Source organism: Barbus barbus (assembly GCF_936440315.1).
Source record: "Barbus barbus genome assembly, chromosome: 24".
Lineage (NCBI taxonomy): Eukaryota > Metazoa > Chordata > Actinopteri > Cypriniformes > Cyprinidae > Barbus > Barbus barbus.
Window position 1 is genome coordinate 24,106,821 of NC_136752.1, and position 13,347 is coordinate 24,120,167.

General features: G+C 38.2%; 1 protein-coding gene across 1 annotated transcript in view; it reads left to right on the top strand.

Annotated features, from left to right (window-relative positions):
* tbc1d32 (TBC1 domain family, member 32) overlaps positions 1-13,347 on the top strand; it is a 48,448-nt gene that overhangs the window by 12,469 nt on the left and 22,632 nt on the right. The window contains exons 15-23 of the mRNA XM_079375764.1: positions 566-708; positions 1,339-1,466; positions 1,885-2,086; positions 3,415-3,494; positions 3,654-3,792; positions 5,341-5,428; positions 5,723-5,841; positions 6,325-6,444; positions 7,263-7,351. Coding sequence (XP_079231890.1) covers positions 566-708; positions 1,339-1,466; positions 1,885-2,086; positions 3,415-3,494; positions 3,654-3,792; positions 5,341-5,428; positions 5,723-5,841; positions 6,325-6,444; positions 7,263-7,351 — 1,108 coding nt within the window. The remainder of the gene's footprint in view (positions 1-565; positions 709-1,338; positions 1,467-1,884; positions 2,087-3,414; positions 3,495-3,653; positions 3,793-5,340; positions 5,429-5,722; positions 5,842-6,324; positions 6,445-7,262; positions 7,352-13,347) is intronic.

The window sequence follows — 13,347 nt, forward strand, 5'->3', positions numbered from 1 at the left end:
AAACTTACAAGACTGCACATTATAAAGTTCCAGAATATTATTATGTGGGACTGATTATTAGGATGTTTATTTTCACCAAAAATGAAAAATCAGTCATAGTTTACTCAATCTCGTGTCATTCCAAACCTATATGACTTTCTTTCTAGCCTGGAACACAAAATGAAAAGTGCATTTTTGAAGAATATCCATGTCCCTTTTAATGTTTGAAACCTTCAGTCCCCATCTATTGTAATTGCATCGAAAACATTGACCCTCAGATTATTCAACATTTCTCATTTTGGGTTCCACGGTGGAAAGAAAGTCTTACAAATTTGGTGCATATGATGACAGAATTCTCATTATCAGGTGAACCAGGTAGCATTAAGCACAAATCACATACTGAAGCACATAACATTTTTTAAAAGCGGTAGGCTATGTTTGTCCTCTTTGGGCAGTTTGTGTTGAACTTTAAATCATTCATTAACTCAGCTCTGCAGTAACACTTAAGGCCGATAACAACCAAGGTGTCCTGAAGCTCATAACAAGTTATCACAGAGTTGTGTATGTGTGTGTGTGTATTCTCTAGACTCCCTGTCCCCCACTAATCTTGTGATGGAGGTGTTAAGGACCCTGTGTGACCGCACTGAGTGTGCTGTGGAGTGTCTCTACCAAATCCCTGTTATAGAAACTCTGCTGGCTCCTGTTATCACCCTGCTCAAAGGAAAGCTGGTCAGCACAACATGAACACTCCCATCAGCACGTAATCAAGAGTCTAGACATCATTATGAAATCATTCAAAAACTAGGTCCTATTCTTCAATATGATATAATTTGACTTATTTTCATTGAATTGATATGAAATTTATGTTAATATGACATAAATTCCATTGAAATGTATTAATTTATTTTAATATTAAAACAACAACATGCTGTGTATCTACAGTATAAACATTTCATACAGTATACATATTAGGGTGCAGCAATAATATTTTTTATTACTGATTGTCGAAAACGGTCTTTAATGTCACATTAGATCAATTCAAAGCATCCTTGTTGAATTTCTAAACATTAGTCTACATGCACATCATTTTATATATTATGTATATTGTAAAATAACACATGATGGATTCTATACTAACTTTTTGACAGCGCATATAAGAAAGGAGTTGATGCCATTTCCTGATGTATGTTCAAGGAAAACATAAACAGAATATTTCTTACAGTTATAGCACTACAGAAGAAGCCTGTTAATTTAAATCTTGAAATAAAAAAGTAACCTTCTATATAACATCTCATCTGCAGCATTTTATATGCATTATACTGTTCACCCCAAGCATTTTCAATTTGTCTTTTGTTGCAGCCCAAATTAAATTCCCTAGAAAGTGCCTTGACTCACATAGCAGACATGCTGGCGAGGATCGCTACCACTGAACGAGGTTTATCACTTCTGCTTTATGACAGAAATCTCGTCTCGGCCGAGGGTGAAAGGTAAGTAAATCTAATTTTGCTCTCAGGTTACATTCATTATTTCTTCTTTCTGCTAGTGTCATCCTGAGCTAGTCGGCACTTGTGCCACATATGTATCATCTGCATGCATAGATGAAAGACTGAGCTTCTTAATAAAAGAAAGAAACCTTTGACACCTGTGTCTTCAGTGAGATGAGTTGTAGCATACTTTGTGAAAGAAACAAAAATTTAATGTGAATAGAATAGAATAGAATAGAATAGAATAGAATAGAATAGAATAGAATAGAATAGAATAGCCCAGGTTTTCAACCACTACAGTTGTACCACCATTAATTTGGTCATAGCAATCCAGCAGTTAAAAGTGCAATTTTAAAATATTCAGAGTACTTTAATATGGTATAATATTACTGTATTGTAATATGTTCTGTTATTTCCACAGTATTTCAGCAGCACATGTGGTGGTACAGTTTACCCAGAGGCTGTTGGCAAAAGAGCTGCATGTGTTCAGCGAGCTGGAGATTCCTCCTTCTGTGAGCGGGGCCTTCATCTTTGTCTGTCGGCAGATGTACAACACCTGCGAAGGGCTGCAAGTTCTACGGCCATACAGCCTGCATGAGTGCATCGCTAAAGCCTGGAGAACGGTGACCTTTATACACTAGCCTCACTAATTCAGTTATTACCAGTTTACTCTTGAGTTGACTGTTTATTCCAGACTTACAATACAGTAGCAGCAGAGGTAGACCCTTTGAATTAAAATGGAGTGTACAGTGATACCCTTGTGGGCTTTAAACCTACAGATGTTCGGTTATCCTGTCAATAATTGCATAAAAGCAAGAATTTCATCATATTTAGTCTTTTGATTGACTGTGGTTGTATGAGTGTTATGAGGTCAGTGGCACAGAATTTTGGTAACTTTAAGTAATCTTTTAACCATAAAATAACTGGTGAAGTCTTGTCATGTTTATCACTGACTGGAACACATCATTTACTGAATTGTCTGATGAATTTTTGTCTGGGAATCTGACCACTCCCTGTCTCATAATGACAAATACACTGCTGTTCAAAAGTTTTCATAAAATTTGTGAAAATAATTTTAAACGTCTGTTATGTTCACCAAGGCTGCATTTATTAAATAAAAATATACAGTAAAAACAGTAATATTGTGAATTATTATTATTATTATTATTATTATTATTATTAATTTAACTCTTCTATTTATTTTCAGCATTTATTTGAAATAGAAATCTTTTGTAGTAGCATTATAAGTGCCTTTACTGTCACTTTTGACAAATGGAATGTATGCTTTTTGAATATGAAATTATTTTCTTTCTTTCTTTCTTTCTTTCTTTCTTTCTTTCAAAAAAAATAAAATAAATAATAATAATAATAATAATAATGGAAAAAATTAAATAAAGGAAAAACTTGCTGACCCCAAACTTTTAATCAGTAGTGTATCTCTCATAGATTCAGCTTAAAAGCTTAATTTAATTTGTGTTCAAAGAAAGTCTTTAAATTTTTGTATTTATTTGTAATTCATAATAAAATTTCACTAAAGCATGTTTAGTGAGACACTTTAACAAAACATGAAATTCTGCCTATTGAAAATTTATATTTTGTTATTACCAGTCATCTCACAGCCTAAATAAAGCCTCAATTTTTTAACTTATTCTGGACAGCAGCTTTACAGCCTACAGTGTATGTTCCCCAAGCAAAACGGTATTAATTTTGGAAGAACTGCTGAACGTTGGTTCTGTGGGCTGTGTGAAGAGGATTTGTAGAATACAGAAGAAGCAGTAAAGTGCTGTGCCGTAAATAATGAAACCTCCCGAGGTTCCCCTGCCTTCATAAGGGCAAGTTGGAGCGGCATGAGGAATCAACATTGCATTCAAAGTGTGGTCTCATTATTTAGCCGAAGGGTTTAAATGCCGCGTAGCAGTCGAGCCTGACAGTGAATTCTCTTCCCCCGCAGACAAGCTCCGTGTCGGAGAGAGTTCCCACTCCTGTTCCTGGAGCTCCCCCAGTGATCACTTCCCAGGAGCTGCAGAGCGTGTGAGTATGCCTCCATCACGCCTCCAGTGTTCTCTTGTTCCTACACAAGCTGTTTGTTTCTGTGTGCTAAACTTGAGCTTGGCCTGTTTTGTGGAAATAAATCAACAAGAACAAGAAATAATTAGCATTCTTGCTGAATCTTTTGTCTTGGTTCTGCAGGGTGGCCTGGGAAGAGATGCTGTTGGACAATCTGCTGAATTTTGCTGCCACACCAAAAGGACTGCTGCTCCTTCAACAGACTGGAGCCATCAATGAGTGTGTCACCTACATGTTCTCAAGATTCACCAAAAAACTACAGGTATTAAAATAGGATGCCACTTTCAAAAGTGTTTTATTCCGATTTTAATATTAGTGGCTAGTCATACTTGCAGTAAAGGGATAGTCCATCAAAAAAAAAAAAAAAAAAATCTGGGATTATTTACTCACCCTCAAGTCATTTAGGCCACGTACACACTGTAGTTAAATTCGGTTGTCAGTTCACCTTTTACTCCTTAATCGCATTCTGTACACGCATAATTCACTAAAATACAGGAGTGACAACCTCATTAACTCCCGAAAAATACAGGTAGCGACAACCGCATTTGCATAAATTCTATGCAGTGTGTTCGGAACTGAACAGCTAGTTGTTATTGACATATTTGAATGTGCATCAGAAATATGTCTTCGTCTGTATGTGAGATGCAAGAAGATAACAGTGAAAGAAGTCTTAACTTTTGACACGGGGGTAGCTGCGCCAGTGTTGCCAGATATTCATAAAAAAATAAAAAACCACTAACAAACAAGGACAAGCACAAAAAACACTAAAACACCCAAATGCTTTATGTTCTATAACACAAAAAAAAACAAATATCTCATATCCGCGACAGACCACTTTATTAACTCCATAAAGTGCCTATCAAACAACATGCCTAAAGTGCTTGTAAATAATACAACATGGTAACACTGCATGACAGCGCTCTCTAAAGCAGCCTCCCGAGCATAAACAAAGCACTGCACGTCTATCAGCGGTAGTTTAGTTAAAATCGACCGACAAAAAGACTCTTTAGTCAAAACATGGCAGATATCAAAATGCTAAACTTTTATTCACTCCCGCAAGACGACAAAATGTTGCTATGGTTACAAATGCAGGAGTGAGTGCTGTTCTGTACACGCATGGAATGATAATTTAAGGGACTCACTCCCGCATTTAAATGTGGTTGTCACTCCTGAAACTTGTATTGTGTACGTGGCATTAGTTTTGATATTTTGAAGAATGTTGCTAACAAAACAGTTTCACTTCCTATTGAATTTCATTGTATGGACAAAAAATGCATTGGAAGTCAATTTGGAACCAATTATTATTATTATTCATTTGGAACCAGAATTGGTTACCAGCATTCTTCAAGATGTCTTCCAAAAATGTTTTTACAGGTTTGCACTAACATCAAAGTGAGTAAATGATGACAGAATTTTCATTATTTGGGTAAACTATCCCTATAAAAGTACAATAAATATTTTTAATATTTATCTATATTTTGCTGTTGGATCTAATAATGATCTCAGTATAGTGGTCAACATATTGTTTTGTCTTTATAATATATGTAGCAACACCCCAAAGTGCCCTAATATAGTGGTAATGAGTTTTGCATGTGCAAGCATTACTTATATTTTCATTTGGAAAATAAAAATCTGGTTTAATTTTTTATAAACTATATGTAGCAAACAGTTGTTTTTATTGCTTGTCTACTCAGTTGTCATGGGGTACAAGGAATGTTATTTTTATTTCAGAAGTTGCTAGTTATTACATATTTTCAGACTCAGAAAGGTAGCCTACTGTGTATTTCCTCCATTCTTTCTCTAATCTCAGGTCAGCAGGTGCGAGAAGTTTGGTTACGGTGTGATGGTGACCCAGGTGGCCGCTACAGCCCCAGGCATCGCGGCCTTGCAAAGCTCAGGTAGCTAGAAGACTTATTTATGACCAGTTTAATGTGCATCTTGAGAGTTAAGAGCAGCATCTTTTATATTTTCTCCTCATAGCTTCTTCAGACAGCAAAGGTCATGTTAAAAATGTACTGAATGTATTGTACATTGTTAGTGTTTCTGCAATCATTACATTTCCTGTTACTATTGATTTAGGGCTTGTACATGACGGTACTTACTGAGACAGCGTTGCTCAATAATCTAATGTTTTAACATGGAAACTAGGATTTGAGCCTGTTAAACTAGTTAAAGTTTGAGCGGATTTATAGGATTTGTCCAGACGATTGTGGTGGAGCTATGGTCAGCCTTGGAGTGTGGTCGAGAGGATGTAAGGGTGGTCCATCCAAAATCTACTCCAATGGACCCTATCGACAGGAGCTGCCTCAAGGTTGTGACTCCCCCTTCATTTATATTGCAATAAATATTCAGTAATGCGTTGCTATTTACAGTTATTTAGAAGCAAAAGCTACGCTTCATTGAGATTTTATGGATTTAGATAAGGCTTCGATTTCCAATTTCCACAGTGTTCCTGTAAAAGATGCACTGAGTAATTCCATGAATAAATGATTTTAGCAGAAGTGCACACAATCAACGACCGACCACTTGAAAGTCAACATGAAATTACATTCACAACCCATTTTACTTGATTAACATTATCCAGTGGCAAGTTATTAAATTTTGATAAAAGGTTATAATCCTTAAAAAAAAAACACACACAAAAAATTAAATACCTCTTACATTATTTGGCCCAAAATATAAATATTTTTTTAGAATGGGTATTTTCAAAGTGATTTCTTCAAAAATGCAGTAAAAAAATATCAATCTGAAGTGGCTATGAGTGAACTGTAGTGATTTTTGTGTGTGTGCGCAGTCCTTCCTCTCTCTAGTGAATCTGCTTTCTTCTCCTCACGCTGTGTGGGAGCTGCTGGGACATCGAGCGCTTCCTAACAAGACCGAGTACAATCTGAGAGAGTTGGCCACATCAGTTTTAGTGAGTACAATAGACTGGACAGCCTGCGTCTCAAACCCATACTGGCCTATACATGTCTAGTCTTAACCCACAATCATGAACCGTCCACAGTCTGTTCACTGACCTTGATGTATTGAGTGCTTTCTCAATTCAACCGGTAGAAAGTTATCCATGAAGAGTATATACACAATTTTAAAAAAATTTTCTATTCAGAATACAGTGAATACTTTTATTTAGTAAGAATGCATTAAACTGATCAAAAGGGACAGTAAGGACTTGCATGGTTACAATAAAATCTGCTTCCGATAAATCCAGTTCTTTTGAACTTTTTGTTCATCAAAGAATCCTAGAAAAATGTATCACTGATTTTACAAAAAATATTAAGCAACACAACTCTTTCAACTGTAATTATAAAAAAAGAAATGTTTCTTCAGCACCAAATCAGCATATTAGAATGATTTCTTAACGAACATGTGACACTGCAGACTGGAATAATGGCAGCTAAAATTCAGCTTTGCCATTTACAAGAATAAATCATGTTTAAAAAAAAAAATATATATATATATATATATATATATATATATATATATATATATACTCAGTTGCAGTTCTATATATATATATATATATATATATATATATATATATATATATATATATATATATATATATATATATATATATATATATATAATAATGCAGTTCTAATCATGATCATTTGAGGGCAGACTTTGACCGATGATGTACCGCACATCCCAGAACTAGTGTTGGTCTTTGTCACAATTATTTTGAAATCATGCATTTTTGATAATCACTCACTCACTCTCTCTTCCCATCAGGACCTGATGGACCGCCTCATCATTATTAACTCTGACGCAAAGATTCACTCCCTTTTCAACTATGAGCAGTCCCACACGTTTGGCCTGAGGTAGGATCAATAGTTCAGTCCTCTCTACCAGTAAATGGACAGGAAGGGCACAGAACTGATAGAGGGTCCTTATAGAGGTTTATTATCTGATTAGCCTTTTTTCTCCATTCATTGTTTTCTGGGGATCAATGGCTGATTGATTCTGCCCTTTGTGTTCTCTGTGCTATGATTATCCTGAATTAATGCCAGACAGGGTGATACTAGGATATGAATAAGTTCTCAAGCTCTCAAAGGAAGTAGAATTGAAAGACTGGTGTAATCCACCTACTCGTTTAAAAGGAGTACTTTTGATGCATTTGGTCAAGATATAACAAGGAATTACCATAGTTTAAAATTAAATTCTGTTTTTATAAGAAACAGAATGGGGTTAGCTCTTTAGATCACTTACTGCAGGCTGAGATCACATTTACATAGATAAATAGTGCTGTGGCGAAGATTTCCCCTGCCAGTGGTATTTATATTAAAAAGGATTATGTCAATATTATCATTATGAGCATAGCATACCGTAGCCCTCCACATTTCATAAAGAGCCTTTTTTAGAAACCTGAATCTAGGTCTCTAAAAATAAAAATTATAATAAGTAATAAAAATAATGTATTAATATTACCATGCTGTTGGTAATTAATATTACCAACAGCCCAACAATATAATTTATTACATGACAGAACCTGAATTTTATACAGGCTCTCTTTTTTGCTGATTTACTGTGTTCAGATCCTGTTGTTTTTTAAATACTCAACAGACTTTCAGTGGTTTCATGCTGGTTTCACATGGAAAAACAGGTTGTGGTCAGCGCAAACCATGTTTACGCTCACAGTAAGTGAGCTTATTTATTTCATCGTGATTTATTTTGTCTCGTGTAGTTTTATTGATGCTTTTCACGGATGAGGAGATGCAAAAGCAACCTGCCAGTGTTGGCATCTGCCTAATTAGGTTAGTGCCAAAATACTGTAGATGTCAATTGGATGTATGGCCTTTGACAGAAAAAGTTATCATTTGTGTTTAGCATTGTTTTTCCCTTTTGAGAACCACTGAGGTGGAATAAAACTGATTTTTTTCAATCTCAGAAGATTAGGTTATCTGTGTAAGTGTAAAAAATGTTATGGATACGAAAAGTCTTTCTTGAGTTTTTCAATCATTTTAATCCACACTGTGGAGCATGACAGCTGAGATTTTAGATTGTCTGAATTTTGATTGAGATTTTAAATAAACATTCTGTGTGTTTGTGTTATTCTGCCTGAATCTAAATCTTTATATGGCATTTCGCCTCAGTGCAGAGGAAGTTGCCTTTGGCAATCTAAAGATCGATTGTGGTGATGAAACAGAGTGCTGTTTATTTGTTGCTGTCATGTTAGTTTTGTTGTCTTTCCCTTAATAAAGTCAAGATGTAAGTTGTGGCATAGACCGGAGTGAGATCCTCAGGCATATTCTGGTAAAAAGAATATATATAAATGTATAATTTTCATAATTACCCAGCTTATCTGGAACAGTTCATAATAATGGGGTGAGTACATACATTGTTTATACACTTAAAAGTTAGCAAAATGAAATAAAGGAGAATAATAAGGAGAAATAAAGAGGATATACTAATTACCAACATGAAGAAAATTTGTGTGGTGGCTTTAAAGGTCCCATGGCATGAAAATTTCACTTTATGAGGTTTTTTAACATTAATATGAGTTCCCCTAGCCTGACTATGGTCCCCCAATGGCTAGAAATGGCGATAGGTGTAAACCGAGCCCTGGTTATCTTGCTTCGCCTTTGAGAATATGAAAGCTCAGATAGCCCGATCTGGAATCTTCCCCTTATGTCGTCATATGGGGAAAGGTTACCTCCCCTTTCTCTGCTTTGCCCGCCCATGAGAAAATGAGCTACGACCGTGTGAGGCGAGCGCAATATTTTTTTTTCCTCGAGAGACATCATGGCTTGCAAACGAGCGAAGCACTGTTTTGCGTCTTAGTAATAAACTGCGCATATTAACAGACAAATTATGTTCATATTTAAAAGTCCAAACAATCAGTAAGTGATATGTGCTTGTAAACGCTGTTTTGTAAATGATTTATTGATGAGTCTGCTGCTTTAAGGCAAATTGAAAGCGTTGCTTCTCTGCCGCTCGCTGCTCAGAACAGACGCCGAGAGAGGCGACACTGTGCCGGGAGAGAGACCTCGCGCTCGCGGGGCACTACTGGAGACATCTTCCAACTGAATAAGGTTTTTTTTTTTTAATCGGTAGGTTTGTTCGTATTTACCCGTTATGGGAAAAAAGCTGCCTAAAGGGTCTGAAAGTTACTAAATATTGTTCAAAAGTCGCGCTCGTGTGTGTGAGGCGCGGGAGCTGATGGCAGCGGGCGGTGGATATTGTTGCGGTCCGCAAAACAAAAAAACAGCATGTCATGGGACCTTTAATATTTTGTTATGCAGTTGTTAGCTTGTTCTGGGTGGTTGCATGCAAAACTATGCAACTATGATGGCCTGGTCCCTAGATAAAGGGCCTGGTCTCTGGTGCCTTCCCATTAGTGAGATTTCGGCAAAACTGTGTGGGGAAAGAAATAAAGGGAAAGGGAAGTGGTGTGTGGCCAAGTATGGTGACCCATACTCCGAATTTGTGCTCTGCATTTAACCCATCCAAGTGTACACACAGTAGTGAACATACACCCAGAGCAGTGGGCAGCCAAAGCTGCGGCGCCTGGGGAGCAGTTGGGGGTTCAGTGCCTTGCTCAAGGGTCTCACCTCAGTCGTGGTATTGAGGGTGGAGAGTGTTGGTTATTCACTCCCCCACCTACAATCCCTGCCGGACCCGAGACTCAAACCCACGACCTTCAGGTTACAAGTCCAACTCTATCCATTAGGCCACGACTGCCTAATGGATAGGCAGTCATGAAAAAAAAAAAAAAACGTTCAGGTGGAACAGTGCGCTGTTCGAGATTGAGAGCGCGACACAGGTTTTGTCTCAAACCCTGGTGAACTGTGGTAATGTAGTGATGTATGAAGCACAGCTATCACCAAAGTAATTTTCAAACCAAGCAGCTTTCTGCTAGTCAGTGTGGTGAATCCACATAACCAACTTCGATACATTGCAAAATCTGCACTGGGAAATCCTGAAGTCCGTTTACTAATAAGTAACATTACCACTCCCCAACAGCCTTCCAGTTATCTGCCCACATCCACTAGGTTACACCATCCTAAAGGAAGGAAGACTAAGAAATGTGTCACAGTGTTTGATCAGCACGTGTAATGTAAGCTTACCAGTTACCAAACAGACTCTTAACTCTTTTGAATTCTCATCTAATTATCTAAGATAGCAATTCTTAAAGTAACCATAAACTGTGATTTCCACGAACAAGTTTAAACGGATGATATTCCTTGGAGTAATGATAACAAAAGCCAGAGAATGCAATAAATCTGTGATTTTAATACAATTACTCATTAATAGATATCTGGCTGTTGGGATGACAGGGATCGAGAGGTGAACAGGCACATAAAGCAACATGAGTTCTTGGGTGTGGGTCTGTGGGAAATGACAAAACTGTGACTGTTGTGTCTGTGCAGTGACCCACATGCTATTTGAACCAATCCCACACTCTTGTGCTTATGTGGAATATGGTCCGTTTGCACATGCAAATGTCAGCATGCAGTTCACGCCCTCAGTTACTCCGGGTGTGATATTAAGTCTGTCAGCTCAGGAATTTATTCGTAGCCACAATATCACAGACGTGTATAGATAAATCGCCCCCTTGTGTCAGATTTGAGACTATGCAATATAAAAATAAATGTGGTTAACTAGTTATGTTCTATGTATAATGTATGTATATTTATATATGTATGTATGTTTGTTTTATGTACAAACGTTTAAATAAGCTTATCTCCACTGCTGATGTATTTCTGACACATAATAGATTATCGAAACCCCTTTCTCTTGCAATTGTGAATCTAATCTAAAATCTTCTGCCCTTTGTGTTGCATCACAGAATCTTTCATCAGTGCAGCGTAAATACATCTAGCATTGCCTAGACTTTGAAGAGCTGAGTGCTGTTAGGATTATCAGTCTCCAAACATCTGACAGTTATTATGCTTTGGATAGTTAACTCATTCTTGTGATCACAGTCACTATCCATTAGCAGAGAAGACTGCGTCCAGAGCTAAGGATGCTGACTTCACAGCCAGCGTTTTTGTCTGAAGGCACATCTACAGTTAACTGGTTTCAGGCACTATAACATCATGATCAAGAACAGATTCCGAATCAGAATCAGAATGAGCTTTATTGGCCAAGTATGTTTACACATACAAGGAATTTGTTGTAGTGACAGAAGCTCCACAGTGCAACAGAAAGACAGCGACAGGACACAGATAATAAAACATTAACAACAATTAACCAAAAGGCAATGTACAAAGCAGCAAAAACACAATATATAATATAGACAACTATGTATGTACAGGTCAAGTATGTGCAAATTAGAAATGAGAAAATAAAGATAAAATTAGTGAGTGTGGTGAATGGATAGTGTATTATAGTTGTGTGTTCCACGTTTATTGTTGAGTGTTCATGAGATGGATTGCCTGAGGGAAGAAACTGTTTCTATGTCTGGTCGTTCTGGTGCACAGAGCTCTGTAGCGTCGAGCAGACGGTAACAGTTCAAAGAGGGAGCGTGCTGGATGTGAGGGGTCCAGAGTGATTTTACCAGCCCTTTTGCTCACTCTGGATAAGTACAGTTATCGGAGAGTGGGGAGGGTTGTACCAATGATTCGCTCAGCAGTCCGGACTACCCTCCGTAGTCTTCTGAGGTCAGATTTGGTAGCTGAGCTGAACCAGACAGTTATAGAAGTGCAGAGGATGGATTCAATGATGGCAGAGTAGAACTGTTTCAGCAGCTCCTGTGGCAGGTTGAACTTCCTCAGCTGGTGAAGAAAGTACAACCTTCCTGACAATGGAGTCTATGTGAATATCCCACTTCAGGTCCTGGGAGATGGTGATGCCCAGGAATCTGAATGACTCCACTGCAGTCACGGTGCTGTTCATGATGGTGAGTGGGGGGAGAGCAGGGGGGTTTCTCCTGAAGTCCACTATCATCTCCACAGTTTTGAGCGTGTTAAGCTCCAGGTTGTTAAGACTGCACCAGACAGCCAGCTCCTTAACCTCCGGTCTGTAAGCAGACTCGTCACCATCCTGGATGAGGCCGATCAGTGTGGTGTCGTCTGCGAACTTCAGAAGCTTGACAGAGGGGTCTTTAGAGGTGCAGTCGTTGGTGTAGAGGGAGAAGAGCAGTGGGGAGAGAACACAGCCCTGAGGAGCTCCAGTGCTGATGGTACGAGTGCTAGATGTGAATTTACCAAGCTTTACTAGCTGCTGTCTGTCTGTCAGGAAGCTGTTGATCCACTGGCAGACGGAGGTGGGGACGAAGAGCTGGGTTAGTTTATTTTGAAGGGTTTCCGTGATGATGGCGTTAAAAGCGGAGCTGAAGTCCACAAACAGGATCCTCACATAAGTCCCTGGTCTGTCCAGATGCTGCAGGGTGAAGTGCAGTCCCATGTTGACTGCATCATCCACAGACCTGTTTTCTCTGTGTCCAGTGATGTCCTTCAGATAAGCCAAAACCAGTCTTTCAAATGATTTCATGGCTACAGACGTTAGAGCCACATGTCTGTAGTCATTAAGTCCAGTAATTTTGGGTTTCTTTGGGACGGGAATGATGGTGGAGCGTTTGAAGCATGAGGGGACTTCGCACAGCTCCAGTTATCTGTTGAAGATCTGTGTGAAGATGGGGGCCAGCTGGTCAGCACAGGTTTTTAGGCAAGCTGGTGACACACCATCTGGGCCTGGTGCTTTCCTTCTTTTGTTCTTCCTGAAGACCTGGCACACATCTTCTTCGCTGATTTCAAGTGAGCTTTAGACATAGGTAACGTCTAATAATGAGTTGTGACGTTTATTAATTAATCTACTACTTTAAACATGCCGTTTTTACTCCTTCCACCTACCTGCAAATGGTTTATAGTTGTTT